This window comes from Bos mutus, chromosome 19 (genome assembly GCF_027580195.1).
Source record: "Bos mutus isolate GX-2022 chromosome 19, NWIPB_WYAK_1.1, whole genome shotgun sequence".
NCBI lineage: Eukaryota > Metazoa > Chordata > Mammalia > Artiodactyla > Bovidae > Bos > Bos mutus.
This window is the reverse complement of record NC_091635.1, coordinates 24,501,170-24,518,683: the sequence shown is the minus strand read 5'-3', so window position 1 is coordinate 24,518,683 and position 17,514 is coordinate 24,501,170. Positions and strand designations below refer to the sequence as shown.

Sequence of the window (17,514 nt, the reverse complement as noted above, 5' to 3'; positions counted from 1 at the left end):
CTTCCCTAGGTCAGGAAGATCCCCTGGAGGAGGAAAAGGCAACCCACTCCAGTACTCTTGCCTGGGAAATCCCATGGATAGAGGAGCCTGGTGGGCTACAATCCATGGGGTCGCAAAGATTTGGAAACGACTGCAACAACTTAGCATGGAGCAAGAGCTATAGGTGGGCTTCTCTGATGGCTCAGATGATAAAGAATCCACCTGCAATTCGAGAGATGTGGGTTCGATCCCTGGGTTGGGAAGATCCCCTGAAGAAGGAAATGGCTGCCCACTCCAGTACTCTGGCCTAGAGAATTCCATGGACTGAATGGTCCATGGGGTGGCAAAGAGTAGGACATGACTGAGCAACTTTCACTTCACTTCAAGAGTTATAGGTATAAAGGCTTTATATCTGATCTTATGCTTGTATATATTAAAAAAATAATTTGTTTACAATTGGAATCTGAAAGAGGTTTCTTTCCATCAAAAGGTGTCCATACATCAATGGAGTTTGAAACTCCATTGTTTCAAATGGAAATGTTGTTGAGGTGGTATACTGGGTTCAACAGCTCCCTAAAATTTATGTACACCCACAACCTCAGAATGTGACCTTACTCGGAAATAGGATCTTTGCAGATCTCAAGTTAAAAATAAGCTCATTGTGGATAACGGTAAGCCCTAAATCCAATGACTGGTATCCTTATACCAGTCAACACAGAGGAGAAGCACAAGGAAGAAGTCCATGTGATGACAGAGGCAGAGATTGGACAGCAGCCACCAGAATCTAGCAAGAAGCAAGCAAGGATCCTCCCTAGAGAGGGGAGCATGACCCTGTCAACACCTTGTTTTCAGATCTTTAGCTTCTGATCTGAAGAATAGATTTGTGAGATAAGAGATTTGTGTTTCAAGCCACTAAGTTTACAGTAATTTGTTACAGCAGCCCTACAGAAACTAATACAACAGATGGTAACCTGCCCCAAAGAGGGCATGCATCCTTTCTAAAAGCCCTATACCATAGGCCTAGACTCCTAGCAGGAGTGTCGTTCCACAACTTGGACTTCACAAGTGGGGAAATCGAGGCCTGAGAAGGGAAGGCAGCTTACTCAAAGGGCCATAGTAAGTCAGGGGCGGAGAATGGACCAGAAGGCAAGACTCCCACCACTACCCCACCCCACCCCAGCTCAGTCCTCAGGGGAGGCAGACTGCTCTACTTACCACAGTGCTGGTGATCGTGTTCACTGCAGAGGTAGACTTGGCTTCCTTCATTTTGGAGATGGGTTTACTGAGCTCTGGCCTGGAGCAGCTGAGAAGGCTTGAATTCCTCAGGTCAGGTACAGAGCTGTAAGGCCTTGAAGATGAAGGCTTACAGAGTGCTGGATCAGCCTCCTCTTTGGGGGCCTCCTGGTCAAGGCTGCCATCTGCTTCATTTTTCTCTGTGTGTCTGACACTCGAGAGCAAGTCAGGTGTACCGGACACCAATATCAATGGCTGGAGATACTGGGAAGAAGGAAACCAAACATAGAGCCCATGGGAACCAAGCTCTGTCCACTTCCAGATCATCTGCACCCAACGGTAGGTGCAAAGGAGATCAGGAGTAGAGGAAAGCAATCTGAATCAGTCTCTCTAATCCAGGGCTCTTAACCTAGGGTTCAAGGACACCCCTAGAGGGCTCATGGATGGCTTCATGGGGCCTTTGAACCACTTAAAACTGCAGTTACTTATGGAAAGAGATTCCATAGCTTTTATCAGATTCTCAGAGGGTCTATGACCCTAAAAAAATTATTCCAAAAAAACCCCTCTAATCCTGTCACTTCAGGTAAGTCTTTAAGAAGGAGGAGAGAGACTGAAAAGTCAACTGAATCTTTCCACTGAGCAAGAAGAGAGAGCTAGGCCAAGAAGGGGGTTCCAGAGACTGAGATCACGGGACAACTGGACAGCTGGCTCCAGCCTGGAGGCCAGTCCATACTTGGAGCAGAGAGCAGGCTGGAAGGACCAGCTGTGTTCTGCCCTCCATGTAGTGTTCTGAGGCCCTGCCCCCAGAAGTTCTTCCCTGTAGCCTCCTCTCTCAGTTGTGCCCCTGGCCTGCAGGAAGGGGGCATTCCAACCTAAACTGGAGTTGGGGACCATGAGTAGGGTAGTCCTAGAGCCCACTCCCACATGGGGCTGGTCCTCAGCCTCCCAGCTGCTTTTACTCCTACTGCAGGGAGAAGGACAGAACAGCGCGAGTCCTCTCTGCCTGGATGGAGGGATCCTCTGAAGGCCGCGGGGCTCCTTGTGACTTCCAGGCCCCCCTCCTGGGCCCCAGCCCTCCATGCAGCCTCCATTCCTTCAGTGTTTCTGAGCTCTCAGTAGGGGTCTTCTCAGCATCCCCCCCTGGAAAACTGGCCCCAGCCGGGGAAGTGTGCTGGGCATGCGCGTTCCCCTCCCATCCACGTTTACTTGTTTGGAGGTCTGGCTGGTGGTAGTCTTGCATTTCTGCTGTCGTTTCTGTCGCAAGCTCTGCCAGCTCTTGCCTCTCGCTTGCTCGCCTGCTGATTCCCCCTGCATGTCTACCCTCTTCTGTTTCATTTGGAAGGATTTTTTCTCTTGTTTCAGTCTCAGCTCCTGGATCAGCTGCCTGCCCAGTGAGGAACAGTGAGTATCACGCAGGTTAGGGATGGGCTATGAATATTATGGACATACTTCTTGAGGGGCAGACAAGACTGGGCAAGGAGGGGCAGTGCTCCATCTTCCCTGCCCCAGTGTGTCCAAATGATTGAGAGTTCCAAAGCAAGAGATGGAGGAGATAGTCCTTCCTCCAACCACACCACTTCCCGTCTGGGATTAGCCCAGGGAGAGATGTGGTGGGGGCAGCACCCTACTGTACCACCCCATCTCCCTCCTCCCTTCCCAGTATGCCAGATCACACAACTGACAAGTGCTAGGGAGAGGGTCTGGGTAGGAGGATAAAATCAGGGGCTCCCACATCCAAACCCTTCATATGCTGGGCCTCTCTGGTCAAAGACGTGATGGAAATAACTCAGTCACAGGACTCAGGGGACAGGGCTTCTAGAGCTTCTTCTGTCATTATTTGCTGGATGATCCTTTTTCCACTCCATGAAATGGATGGTGGGTAGGCATTGGACTGGATGGGATGAGTCCCTTCTGGTCCTTAAATCTGATACCTGAATGAATCTAGGAAGTAGTTCTGAGGGGTTGGGCTTTCTGGGAGTGGGGTTGGGGTGGCTGTCTTAGGGGTGAGTTTGTAGAAACAGCTTCATATCCACTTACCAACATCCCACACCAAGGAACCTTATGATTCCTGGTCCTTGTGAGACTAAAGCAACTTCATGGCTGCCCCAAGGTCACACCACAGGTCAAGCATTATCTCCTCTTCCCCCAACACCCAGCCACCCTCACCCCAGGAGCCTTCCTACCGGGCATAGACCTCCCGAGCCCTGGAGGTAACTGTATTCTGGAAGAGGGAGTTGTTGTCCTGGAAAAACTTCTCATACTTCTCCGAATTCACACTGGGATAAATCAGGCGGAACCCTCCACAGTTTTCCTTTTCATACTTCTCAGTTTTCTCTACACGCACGGCCTGAAAGCCCTTGACTTCCTCTTTCCTGTTGGGAAGCAGAACACAGGGCTGCAGTTAGGTTTTCTTGGGACCAAGCTTGGAAAGGACATGGCCTTTCCAAGGACATGGATGTCATCTAGGGTGAGACCAAGGCTTTGCACGCAAGAGTGTTCAACCAGCGTTTCCTAAGTAAATGAATACATGAACGTTTCCTGAAAGGAGATTCTAGCCCTCCTGGGACAGCTGGTGTCATAGTGCACTAACAGCTGGTTAGAACAGTCTTCCTGACAGCTCACCAAATTCTCTCCCATCACAGGTAAAGCCCATTTCCCTCTTGGCTTAGCTTCTGACGGGAGGTAGACTGTTACCTTTCCAATCACAGTCCCCGCTACTCTCCTCTGGAGAACCGGCTAAACTTGAGGGCTTCGTGGATAAGCCTGATGAGATTTTATGAGAGCTGATGATCTCATTCCCCCTCACAGCCCCCCAGGAGGTAGAGGTCAGGCCGGAGGATCAATAAGCCCTTTTGATAGTAGGGAAACCAGGAGCCCCTGAGCCATCCAGGGCCAAGTCATGACGAGGAGACTGATTCAGGGGATGCTCCTTAGATGATGCTGCCTCCTTCTCCAAGAGTTCAGTGGAAGGCATCCTGGAATGCCAGACAGCGCACACCTATCAGGCTCTGTGTCCAGACCTGACACTTGCCAGCGAGGTGACCTATACAGGCAGCTCCCCTTCCAGAGTCTTGGTCTTCTTAGCTCCAAAAGCAGGACATACAATCCCCCATGCTACCACCTACCCGCCCCCTCCTTACAGGGAAGACAGTGGACATGAACGTGCTCTGAGAAACACAGTGCCATCCAAACAGAGATGGCCTGATGCCATGGCCTGGTTCCAGAAGTTCAGTTCCGAAGGGTCAGGCTTGTGGGGAGGGCAGGGGCCACTGTGAGATCTGAAAAGCAGCAAAGCCAAGTCCTTGACGGGCTCTGAGATTTCCTTTTCGCTCTGCGGACGAAGGCCTCTGTTATAGAATGAAAGCAAATGCTATGCAGCAGGGATGAGGTGTCCCCCACAACTCAGTGACAAGGGGAGAACAGATGAATGTTCCTTTTTGTAATGACAAATGGTTTTACTTTTTTGTATCGGTAATCCCTGGATCTCTTCATATGATATTAACAAATTATATTCATCACATGTACTTATGTCTATAAATAAATCTATTTTTAGGAACAAAGGAATAACCACAGGAAAAACTGTTTAACCTGCCACATCCTGCAAATGGAAACTAATGTTCCAAACAGGATTATCATTTGTTAGAACTGACCCATGACTGTACCTGGTCTCCCGAGAACGACACTGCTGTAGGAACTGCCCCCGCTGTCTCTCCTCCTCCAAGACCTTCTTTTTGTCACAGCTTCTCAGGTTGATCAGGACCAGAGTGTCGTACAGCAGACTATCCTTTACCTCTTTATCCAACCAGGAGTCAGTGGAGAAGCTTGGAGAGTGGTTTACCTGTGAGGACAAGACGGCAGCTGGGGAGGCTGGGCAGCATGCAAGCAGGGGGTAAAGCTAAGTGCCCCCTCCACAGAGCCACCCGAGCCCACCTAGGGGCCCTGGCTACCACAATGAGTGGAAGAGAGAGGGAAAGAGGGTCTGGACTGGAGCCCCGGTGAAAAAAGGAAGGAGCAGAACCCCCTGCAGTGTAACTAGCTTTATTTCAGTCCTGAATTCCTGAGGAGCATGCCAAGGGGTGGGAGTGGGGGCACTGTCTTTGGTTTCCCCTTCATCTGGGGTGCATGTGCCCCTCCCGTGTACTGTGCACCCCAGGGAACAGCTGGAAGAGGGCAGTCCAGAGGGCCAGGCTGGGAGGTGGGGAGGGGAAGGGAGTGATGCATTCAGGATCCTGACAGGGGTTAAGGGTCAGGATGGTGGGAGGACTGAGATGACTCATTCCTGCTCACAGAAGAGTACATATTGTTCAGAGGCACTATGTGACATTTGAAGACTTCTAGCAGTTTCTGAAGGCTTGCTCCTGGTAGCTTATTCTGCTCTTTGGTAAGAGCTCTGAACGGCCATATTCTCCTTCCCACCTGCACTTGGGAACAAGGGCTAGGAATGGAGGAAAGGCAAGACCCCAGGAATTTGATATGTAATTCTGGGTCTTCCCGTCTGAGGGCTGCCTCTGTATCACTGGCAGCCGTCACCATCACCTCTGACTTGCACCACAACCCTGCCCTCGCCCCTGCTTCCGGTGTGTACTCTGAACGGCCGCGGGAGAGGCCTGCTCGCACAGGTCCAGTCAGGAAGAGACTCAGACACCCAGAAGCTTCTCTTCCTCCTCTTCCCACCACCCCATGGGTCTGGAGGAGACAGGAAACTCACTGAGTGGCCCCCGCCCTTTTCCGTGCCCACAGACACTAGGTTGTTCTCTGCTGGTGCTTGGTACTGAATCTAGGCCCCAGATAGCCAGGCCCAGTAGCTCCATCTGATCTCAAATATCCTCCACCCAGCTTTGATGAAGATCAAAGTCTCCTTTCTGTGACGGAGACAACTCTGTTAGAAAAGGTAGAGCTGTCTTTAGAGTCACTCTGTGCCTGAGATCAGAGCTTCTAAGTCTGGGTGGACCTCAAGAAAGCACAAGGAATTCTCTAATTCCCGGCCGTCTACCTCCCTCTGGTGGCCGCTTTTCAGCAAAGGGAGACGCCCCAGGCAGCGAGCACCGGGGAGGCCGTTGCTCAGCAAGTGGATTACAACATGCTAGCTGAGCCAGGAGGGCGGAGGGATGGGACTGACCCCAGTCACAGGTGCCAGCTTTACCCCTCACCCCAACCTCCCTACCTCCAGCAGCCAGGGCTTGAGTTTGTGATCTAACAAAATGTCAAAGCCCAGGATTTCAAAGCAGGCGCTGTTGAGTGTGTGGTGGGGAAAGCAGGTGTGGTAGTTATGCTTGATGATGGGGTAGGCCGAGATGATCGTCTTGATAACAACGTCCTCAATGTCTCTCCAGATCTGCGCCACGTTGTAGCCATGGCTCTCCATGTACGTGTTGAAGGTGGAGAGCTTCCTGGAAGGGAACCATGGGCCATGAGGCAGGGCGGCCCACCTCTGGTCATCTAAGGCCGCAGAATGCTGGAAACTAGAAACTTCTAGAGAGGATAAAGTCCCAAAGCCAGTGGGAGGGACACTCAGGAGCCAGGGTAATAGCTGTGTCAGCTCAGGAGGACCCGCAGGAGGAAACATCTGTGGGCTGGGGCAGGGATTGGCTATCCCGCTGAATGGATGAATTTTAAAAATTGTAAAAACCAACACCCCACATCACAATGTTGCTTTGGTAGCAATGGTTTCTTAGCCTTTGGTGTTAATTAGAAGCACTTAAGGAGTCTTTTAAGACCACTGATATCTGGGTTCCACTTCCACTATCTGAGGGGATTCTGGGGACACTAAAAACACAGAAATATTGTTAATTTTATTCAATGTTAACCCCCTAAAGGGAAGCCCAGAGGGAAAAGGCAACCCCAAGGCATTTCCACAGATAGAGTTACCCACTGTCCCAGGCAAACCAGATAGTCTTGACTTTACAGCTTAAAGTCCCACATCCCAGGAAACCCCTCAGTCACAGGCAAACCAAGATGGCTGGTCCCCCTGTCACAGATATCGGAGAATATCTGCCCCTTGCAGAGAATTTGTGAAGAAATGCTCCAGTCAGCTCTGAGCTGGGCAGTACAGAGACAGGACAAATCTGACAGGTCCAAAAGACAATGGTGGGGACAGATACCAGCCCCCTCACATACACACATGTGTGCACAGAGCCAAAGTAGGAAGTGAAAACATTGGAGGAGGAAATATGGGTGATGCGGGAGAATGAAAAGCAAAGAGAAGAATGAGAAGACAGGAAATACAGCTCAAGCAGCAGTCCATAGATCTGGACCCCAGTCGGTGGAGCCAATGCACACTTACTAAGGGCCTGCTGGTGGCTCCAGTGGTAAAGAACCCACCTGCCACTGCAGGAGACATAAGACACATGGGTTTGATCCCTGGGTGAGGAAGATTCCCTGGAGGAGGGCATGGCAACCCACTCCAGTATTCTTGCCTGGAGAATCCCATGGGCAGAGGAGCCTGGCGGGCTATAGTCCGTGGGGTCACCAAGGGTTGGACACAACTGAGCGACAAACACACTGCTGTGTGTGCAAAATTCATGCGATGAGGGGATCCTGAGAAAGCAGCACCTCTCCTGTGGGAAGCCTAAGGACCATTTGAGGAGCCAGCATACATATGAAACAACCAAAGACGCACTTATAGGACGACAGATAAACAGAGACACTCAGTACAGAGGCACGCCTTTCTACCTGCCACTGTCCAGGATGAAGTGCTGCTCGTAAATGAATTTTCCAGATCACTTGAAGCCAATCCTCTCAAGTGAAAAAAAAAAAAGTGTTTAATTTGCCTAACTGGGAAATAAATATTCCCAAAATAGATTAGATACTCCTCTACCATCTTATAATAGACATTATGAATCATAACATAACCTCTTCTTGATGACTCAGGCACATCACAATGAACCCACAATACTGTGTAATTTCATAACGCCCAGTGGTTAGTCCATTCAATTTAACACACCAACTATGTGCCAGGCTCCCTGAAAGATGAAGAAGGCCCCGTGTCTGCCCTGGAGGCCTGCTAAGTTTCCAGTTTTTCTTCTTCACTGCTCCTACTGAGTTTGCAGTCTGGTGGGGATTTACTGCGGGTATGGTTGGTGTCAAGCTAGGAAGGGGGGAGTTTAGGGCAGGTGGGGCAGTCAGTAGGAGAAGCAGATGGTTTCAAAAGGTGAGGAAGAGGAGAATGAAGAGAGGTGAAAGCAAATTGGAGGGAGAGAAGGAAAACATTCTGCCTTAAAACATGGGAAACACCTAGATTCTAAAGCCAGGGCGCCATACTAACCCTCAAGGAACTTAAGTACAACTGGGTACACAGGACAAACATGTGCTCCAAGCAGAGTAGTTACAGGCTACAGTTGATGCTGACCAGGAGGATGGTGGGAGTCCAGAGATGGAGAGGTTTCTGGGGTGATTAGACTCAGATTCCACAGGCTTGTCCTTAGAGATGGAAGACAATTCTCCCATCTGACAAGTGAGGAAACAGAGGCCCACGGAGAAGATGGGTTTCCCCCACGCTGCAGTGGTTATGTGGCTGGACCAGCATCTAGGACCAGGTCAGAGAAGGCAACACTGAGCTTAGTTAGACAGAAGGGCCTTCAAGGATGTTTCCCTATGTTTCCAGGTGGAGCTGAGCAAAGGCAGAGAAGTGGGAATGAGCAAGGCTTGTGTATCAAAAAGCGAGCAAAAGAACATCCTTGGAGAACACCACAGAGTGGATGGTGCAGGCAGTGTTACTAGTAGTTAAGGGCAAGGACCAGACTCAGGAGTTAATTCCAGCTCTGCCACTTTCTAGCTGTGTAACCTTGGCCAAGTTTCTTAACATTATTATACCTGTTCCCTAATATGCAAACTTGGGAAATCATGCCAACTTAATAGTGTCATTGTGAGGATTAAATGTATTGAGGTGTGTAAATTTCTCAGAGCAGTGTCTGGCAGACAGCAAATGCCCAACAAATAAAATGGTAACTATTATTGTAGTAATAATAATAGTGGGAAATGGGGTCTGGTCAAAGCATAGAGCGACTAGAGGAGTTTGAACTGGTGCTCTAGGCACCTGGGAATCATACTGGTTGCCTGAGTGTGGAAGTAATGAGTATATGGAGTGTATAATAATAACAGGAGCCACCTGCATGGGGGTTATGGTTTTTGAGGCCTATTCATACACATCATCTCAGTAAGTTCTTATGGTAAATCTGTTTGAGGCTGGCTGGCCAGGATTTGTTTTTATTGCATCATTTTATTTATCTATTTGTATTTATTTTGTGGGCTGCACTGCACGGCTTGTGGGATCTGATCAGTGAACTGATTAGGGATCAAACCCATGTGCCCCCTGCAGTGTAAATGCGGAATCCCAACCACGGGACCACCAGGGAATTCCCTATCATGTCATTTTATTTATTCGTTTGGCTATGCTGAGCTTTTGATGTGGCATTCAAGATCTTTTAGTTGAAGCATCTAGGATCTAGTTCCCTGACCAGGGATTGAACCCAGGCCCCCTGCATGGGAGTGCGGAGTTTTAGACACTGGACCACCAGGGATGTCCCAATCTCATCATTTCAGAGATGAGAAATCGGAGGTACAGAAAGGTTAAGCAGAGGTGCCTGGAGCTAAGGAGAAGAGTGATGAGGTCATGCAATAGTCAAGGAAGAGGCTGAACCAAGGTCAGGCCTGGTGGACAGGAAAGGACTGGGGAAATTTGAAGGAAGGAACTTCAGAATTCAATGATTTGCTGAAAAAGGAAACATCTGAGATGATACCAAACTCTCCAATCCTGTGAATCAGAAGGTAGAGAGGGGGAAGCTTGGACTGCTGGGGTGGACATGAGGAGAGAGGATGCAAGACATTGGGAAATGCTGAGCAGAAGGCAACACAGACATCCAGGTGCAGCTGAGGAGAGATGGGCCTAGAGAAAGGGTGGATGGTGGACTGCGGGGGGCGGGTAGGAGAGGGGGCTCCAGCAGGGAGGGGGATGGACAAGAGCAGAGCAGTGAGGCCAGGCCTGGGTGAGAGAGGCGACGAGAAAGAAGAGGAAGGAAGGAAGGAAAATACAGGCAGCAGAACAATACTCTACACCCCCACCTTGGTCCTGGCACCACACACACACTGCCCATCACAGTCTGAGGGCCCAAAGTCCATTAGTGGGGTGTTTGTTCTCATAAGAGGAGGGGGATGGTGGTCCTTTAACTACACGCCTCTAGACTAAGGAGAAATCACAGTAACTAGGAGCGCTAGCGGTCTGGGAGCTCTCACAGGTCACGTGAGGCTTGGAGTGACCCTACGAGGTGGGCAGGGCAGGGCATCTCACTGCTCTCATCCTACAGACCAAGAAACGGAGGCTCACAGAGGTGAAGGGACTTGCTCCAGACTACTCAGCCAGCAAGAGTCAGAGCAGGGACTAGAAGCTGGGCCTCACCGAGCCCCGATGTTCAACATGGAACAATGCAGAATGCCAGTGGGTCCCCAAGGACCAGGTGGGCAAAGAGGAGGTCAGGGAGCTGTGGGCAAGATGGGTGGTCGGCACTCTCGGACAAGGGGGAGATCGCCTTCTATCCACCCGACACGTCCCCTTCCAGGAGGCTTAACCTACTGATTTTCCTTTTGCTTTGTGGAATTCTGCTACCGAGAGAGTTGTGAAATTTCCTATGCTTCTCTGATTCTCTGAAGCCAAACAGACTCTATTTACCAGTCCTTTAAGCCTGATACAAGAGAAAGATCATGCGCCTTGGAATCTGACAGACTGACATTTGTGTCCAGCTCAAGCATTTATAGCCTGTAATTTTCGGCAGCTTATTTAACCTCTCAGAGGCCCAGTCTCCTCATCTATAAAATGGAGGTGGTGCCTAACTCATAGCTGTCCACCTACAAAGGGGAGGTGATGGCACCTCTGCCATGGTGTTGCAAAAATTCAATGAAAAAAACATGCACACAAAGCACCAACATGGGCCCTGACACACAGGCCTTCCTTGCCCTCTCCCTTTAGCCTGCTGCTGCTGCCAAGTCGCTTCAGTCGTGTCCGACTCTGTGCGACCCCATGGACTGCAGCCTACCAGGCTTCTCCGTCCATGGGATTCTCCAGGCAAGAACACGGGAGTGGGTTGCCATTTCCTTCTCCCTTTAGCCTAGTCATCTTAAAACTCAGTGAGACAGGATTAGATGATAATAGAAATGTAAAAGCCACTGGGGAAAATGTAAAAGCCACTCATGCATTCCTCCCATTTCCCCCCATTCTTCTGGGGAAACTTCTAGCCAGCTAGCCACAGGTCATGTCACACCAGGACACCATGCCACATCATTTGAGAATCTCTGTCGGAGCAACACCCCAGGGAACCCCAGGCCTGGAAGGTCCTTCTCCAGTGGCAGACCAGCAATCGATAAATAGCTGTTGGTCTGAAAATGTCAGAAGGGCCAACTGTAATATGAGTATGTTTTGGTGTGTGTGTGTATCCTGCTAGGGAAACAGTTCATGTTTATCTCTCCTCCTCCCAACCCCCTAGGGTTTATGATGTGACCTTCTTTTAATGATTAACAGCCAGAAGGCAGAGACTAAGGCGTCTGTTCTGGGTTTAGAGGAAAAGAAATATTTTTTGAGACCACATGATCTGAGATGGAAACACTGATGGGGTCTGACGGGGTTTGAGTAGAATCACAGAGAGCCACTCTGAGCCCAGCAGGGGAAGAAAAGAGAAGGGGAACCGCTTCCTTACCTCTTGCTGCCAGAGTGAGCATCTTGAAGGAAATTGGCACTGTGCTTATTAATGGAATAATTAGTCAGGTGCATGCAGATATCGTTCTGGGGAAAGAGACACAAGTCTGTGGGGTCAGAAGGAAGCGCAGCCTCCCACATCCTCAATGCACCCTCCCATGGGCCCTGGGGTTTAAAGAGAAGGAAGAAGATGTCTTAGGGCTTACATATACTGGCTAAAAGGAGGAAGAAAGAAGGGGTACCCTATAGCTGGAGCATAACACTCCCACTCCTCTGGAGGCTGAGTGGCACTCTGCTGAGGAAGACCTGAGGAACCTTGGGGCCAGGGATGTGGGGGAAGGACTAAGGGCTTGCCCATGTCGTTTTTTTGAGCACCATGGAACTGTGGTTTTGCAGTCAGGCCACGAGTCCCATCCTCGCCTCTTCCTAGTTCTGTGAACTTGGGCCTTGGCCCAAGGTCCTGGACTTTCCTAGTTCTGCTGTCCTTATAACTGGATTTTAGTTTCCTCATCTGTAAATTGGAGATGATAATCCCTATTCTGAGGGCTCTTGGGAAGGCTAAATCCAAGAACAGATACACCCTGTTACACACTAAATGAGAGTCCAGCAAGTGACAGCCACATTCACCCCGCCTTGGGAATGCAGATGTAACTAGGGGTTTTTTACCAGCTTAAAGAGGAAGTGGAGGGAGCGTGTCCCCGAGCTCACCAGGTTGTCTGTGCAGGGATGGGAGTAAGAGGTGGTGGCGAAGCGTGCCAGTCCTTCATTGTACACAAAAATCCTGAGGGGGTCACAGGATGTCATGAGCACATAAATCCGTAAGTCGAACTTGAACCCGTCAATGATAAAGGGCTGGGAGGAGAGAACAGAAGCCACACAGCGTCAGAGGAGAAACCCAGACCTGAAGCTCATTAGGGCCCTGTCTTGTGTTTGGTGTCAGCTCCAGTGTTGCCTGTGTTTAAAAAAGGGTGGCCTGGGCCAGGACTGGAGAGGGAGATGTGGGGCCTGGGCCCTGTGACCCATCACGTGACCCTGTGGAAGTCACTAAACCACACCTGGCCTTTGTTTCCTGATCTGTCGAATGGCACAAGTAAGTAACTACCTTGAAGAGCTCTCCTGGCAATGAAACAAAATAACATGAAGAAGTCCTATGATGAAGGACATGTTGTCACCCTCCAGGACTGCATATACTACTGTTGCTCTTCTGCCAGAATTCTCATGCAGTTGCAATGCTGATGGCAATGCCAGCCAGGCTTCCCTTCCATGTACCTTCTAGAAGGCTCCCTCTCTGTACTGGGCTTTATCTCCAGCCATGGAGTAAAGCTGGTTGCCCTGATCTCTCCAGAGCTACTTCTCTCTCCCAGAGGAGGTGGGATCTCCAGAGATCAGTGGCTGTTAGAGGCAAGGGGCCAGCCTGGCAGGGCCAGACCAACCTCCAAGGGTGCAAGGGCACGCTGGCCTAGGCACATGTCACCTCTCCAGTCAGAAGGCTTGGTCTGACCAAGTACAAGGCAGAAGATGGGATTCAGCATCACTCCCTCCCTGCCCTCCCTTCCCTAGTTTCACAGTGAAGCTACAGCCTGAGGGTGCATGGATGATAAATAAATAGTTATGATGAGGAAGTACCTTTGAGATATAGAGCTGACAGATCATATCCTCCCCTGGTTTGATTTCTTTCACTGTTCGGGTGATGAATATACCTTTCCCTTGGCAGCCCGAATCCGGCTTACAGATGTAAGTCTTATTTTTTCTTGACCTGCTGTAGTTCTGCAAATCTCCCCAGCTACCAGAGCAGGGAGGGAATGAGACACCTTTAGCTGGGGATCAGCGAAAATGAAAGCTCTTTATTTTTTTAAAAAAAGCTACAAAAACCCTGGAATTGACAGACAGATGCCCAGAGATCTGGAGAGATAGTGGAGCACACACAGTGGAGAGTGGATGGGCTCTGGAGGGAGATCAGAGCTGGATTTAAACCCAGGCAACATCACTCACCAGCAGTGTGGCCCTTTGCATGGACTTGATCTCACTAAACCTCAGTTCCCTCATCTACACAATGTGGACAATGGCAGTTATCTCATACATGACACAGTGCAGGCAAGGTGTTGGTACATGCCTCACTTCCCATAAAAGTAACTGTGATCCACGCAGTTTGGCTTTGAGTTTACAGATAAGAGATGTGGAGTTCTAAATCTGACTCAAGCCCTGACAAATGACGTGACTTTGGATCTCCTTCCCTGCTCTGGACTTCAGCTTTTCCTCTGTAACACCTCCACTCTAGCTAGAGGGACAGGGAAAGTGCTATCTTTTTATTTTAATTTTTGGCCTCACCCCATGGCATTTGGGATCTTAGTTCCCCAACCAGGATTGAACCTGCACCCCCTGCATTGGAAGGTGGAGTCTTAATCACTGGACCACTGGGGTAGTCCGGCAAATGCTATCTTTGAATGTACTTTGAAGAAAGTATACTCAGAAGCAAGCAACCAACTTAAAGCATTCTAAATCTCAGCCTTGCAATACTTCTTGTTTTCCATTTAACTCAAAGGAGCTTTGTGGCCACTGGAAAAGTCATGTAACTACAATGTCTCTCAGTGGCCAGGAAATCTGGAGGAGCCTGCTGACCTGATGACAAACACATTTCCTTCTAAGTTGCAGCTAAGTTCTGCCAATTGTTCTAGACAAGTCTGAAAAGGCTGGGCACCCTGGTGCTCTTGGTTTGGGAAAGCACTCAGTGGAGCAGGGACAGTGGGACTCCTGTGGGGCCCCTGCCCTATGAACATCATTCTGATGGCAATGCTTCTGTACCCCCACCTCCCCACCTCATCCAGACACCGGACTGTACCCAGGTCATGCTCATGTCACCTCACATTTCTCCTGCTTCTCAGCGGTGTGGTCCAGAGTACTTTATGTACCAGGAATGGATGTCCAGATGGATATAGTGAGACAGAGATGGGAAAAGGCTGACTGCCATGTCCTGCCATGGGTCAGAGGTCAGGCATCCCTCCCTGCTCCTAATGGTTAGAGGGCTCTAACTATCACCTCACTCCCTCCAGAAGTGCTCGAAGGCCTCAAAAATTCAGAAACTGCACAGTGAAAGGACTGGAACAAGTTCAAAATTAACAGCTTTCAAGGTGAGAACAAACTCTCAACCCAACTGTGGGCACAGGCTCCAAGGCACCCAGCCCCTAAATGTCATCTAATTTTACAGGCAGAGCCTTGTGTTTTCTCAACCTTTGACACACCCTTTATCCCTTCTCTTCCTGAAGCGAGAGAAATGGAAGATCCCATGGGAAGGGAAAGTAGTAACCAGGGTTAGGGGCAAGAGGAAAATGTAAACTGGGGGTGGGGAGTGGAGAAAGGGGCACTCACTCAGCAGGAAGACACCAGGTCCTCGGGAAAAAGTGGAAATCTTTCGGGAACATCTTCAACATGCGGCTCATATTCCTGGCCAGCAAGTCCTTGCGGCAGATTTCACTCATCCCTGGGAAGTGATTGATTTTCTGCAAAGGAAGCCGAAGTGGTGAACAATGGGGCCCAGAGGAGCACCCAGGAGCTCCCCTTTGGGGTAGTCATAAGAGTGGGGCCCCACAGGGTCGATGCCACGCTTACACCGAGGACCAGCTCTGACCCAGATACCTGGTAACTTTTCATTTCCATCACCCGTTCCAGTGACACTGAGAAGTCAGTCCAGTAGAGAGTCCAGTCGTCATTTTCTCCTCCCTCTCGAAGGCCATACTGTTGGGCGGCCCTACGCACTGCCAGGAGGGAGAGGAAGAAAGACCCAAGGGGGAAAGTGGGGAAGAAGCACAAGAGGGGGAGGTTACGTTCCTAGGTGCTCCCAGACTATACACGGAAGCCAGACTAGTGGGCTCCTTGGGACCGGAAGCCATCTTGCCCCATCTGGACATGCCATTGCCGAGAAAGGAACACAGAGAGTCAAAAGCTATTGGAGAGCATGGCCTGTGCCCAGCGATCACCACAAAAGGTTTTCTGAGGTCAGTGTTTCACCCACCCTTGCCAGGAAGCAGGCCTTGGCTTTCCTCCAAACACTAGCACTGAGTGTTCAGGGAATATAAACTAATCCTTAACATCAGCCAAAACCAAGCTTAATTAGTAAGGTAAATTGACAGAAGAAAACTACACAGTGTATTTCAAAACCACACACATCCTTCTTTCCTGGTCCCTATTAATAACTGGGAGCTGACTCCAACACAAATTCAAATACCTTTAAGGACCTGGAAAGGAAGAAGTGCCTGTAGTGACCCAAAGAGTCAGGACCAGCCTAAAGCACCCAAATTCAAAGTGAAAATAATGACACTCTGCTCTGCAGTCAAAGTAGGTCTGCAGGTCATCTTTCGCCCATGGACTGCCAGTTTGTAACTTGTACTCCAAAAAAGAGCCATTGATTGCAGCCATCGCTGCCAGCTCTTCAACAGATCCCCCAATAACCATCAACAGGAACTATAGATAGTGGAAGTACACACCACTGAGATCAAAACTCGTATTTTCTTGGAATGAGATACCCAACCTTCTCAAATAGTTCATTGGACTGGGAGATGCAAAGAACACAATTAGAACCCCTTTCCTGTCCTCAGGAATATGTGAGTGACCCTTCCCAACTCTTTGGGGGAATCTGGTGGGGTCCCCATGGTGGATGCGTTGAGGGCAGATGCTCACCACTCTCATATCGGCAGCTGGATAGATTGATCACCAATCATCTGGAAAAGAGAAAGGGGAAAGCACCAAGACAGAGACAGACACACTTGCCAGAACAAGTGACTGCATGCAAAAACATCCAGCCCCATGGGAGCTGAGTGAACTCTCAGTGGCCACACTGAGCCTGCTTTGACCATCCCTGTTACCAAGGACACACACCCCTGTAGCTGCAGAGTGACAGGAAACATGGGTGCAGAGTACTGTTGCTCTGCCTATGAGCTAGAAACTCTGTATTGTGATTATCGCTGATTTTGAAGCTTCACATTAACATCATCACTCCTCAATCCTCTAATTCCAGTGGCCCATCAGGAATAGGAAGTGAACATCTTTTTGGCCAAAATATTTAATGGTCTCCCTCCTATTGCCCCCGATTAAGGGAAGCTATGAGTTAGAAAGCAGATAAGATGTCAGATATCAATCAGTCTGAGGAGTGATTCATTCCCCCCTCACCAAGAATGGAGTAGGGTATGGCAAAATATTAAATAAGAACTGGAATACAGAAGCCACAGTCAGATCCTAAGAAATCAATGTGGTTCTGTTACATTTAAAGTATACTGAATCCCCAAGACAATAAGTGCTCTCTTAAAATGAGGAAATCGTCTCTCCCCACACAGTTTTTCAAAAGGCATTCTAACAACAGAATAAAGATGAGGACAGGTGTGGTTTTAGATTACACACACCATTATTTGATTCTATAAAACAGATAATCAAAAGTAGGTTCTTTTTTATATGAACCAAAAATGGTGTGACTTACTCCACAGTTTCTCCTTTACTTACTCCTTCGCAGCTGAGGCCCCCTCCCCTCCAGGTCCCTCCTGCTTTTCCCAATATGGATCCCCATTCCCCATCTTGCAATCCTAACCTCTTTTTCTTCCTCTTCTTCTTGCCTTGCTGATGGGCACTCT

The 17,514-nt window shown here is 49.4% G+C and overlaps 1 protein-coding gene across 2 annotated transcripts in view; it reads right to left on the bottom strand.

The window, feature by feature from the left end:
• Window positions 1-17,311, bottom strand: part of TTLL6 (tubulin tyrosine ligase like 6) — a 37,824-nt gene extending 20,513 nt beyond the window's left edge. Inside the window, exons 1-11 of one of the 2 annotated variants that reach the window (XM_005890358.2) lie at window positions 16,571-17,311; window positions 15,530-15,648; window positions 15,263-15,393; window positions 13,523-13,679; window positions 12,605-12,748; window positions 11,898-11,983; window positions 6,377-6,602; window positions 4,875-5,050; window positions 3,396-3,584; window positions 2,419-2,596; window positions 1,195-1,476 (exon numbers count right to left, since the gene is read on the bottom strand). In XM_005890358.2, the coding sequence (XP_005890420.2) occupies window positions 1,195-1,476; window positions 2,419-2,596; window positions 3,396-3,584; window positions 4,875-5,050; window positions 6,377-6,602; window positions 11,898-11,983; window positions 12,605-12,748; window positions 13,523-13,679; window positions 15,263-15,393; window positions 15,530-15,550 (1,590 nt within the window). In that variant the 5' untranslated portion in view covers window positions 15,551-15,648; window positions 16,571-17,311. Of the gene's footprint in view, window positions 1-1,194; window positions 1,477-2,418; window positions 2,597-3,395; window positions 3,585-4,874; window positions 5,051-6,376; window positions 6,603-11,897; window positions 11,984-12,604; window positions 12,749-13,522; window positions 13,680-15,262; window positions 15,394-15,529; window positions 15,649-16,570 lie in introns of those variants that run through there. The other variant, XM_070388801.1, reaches the window with a different exon arrangement.
• Between the last annotated feature and the right edge of the window lie 203 nt (window positions 17,312-17,514).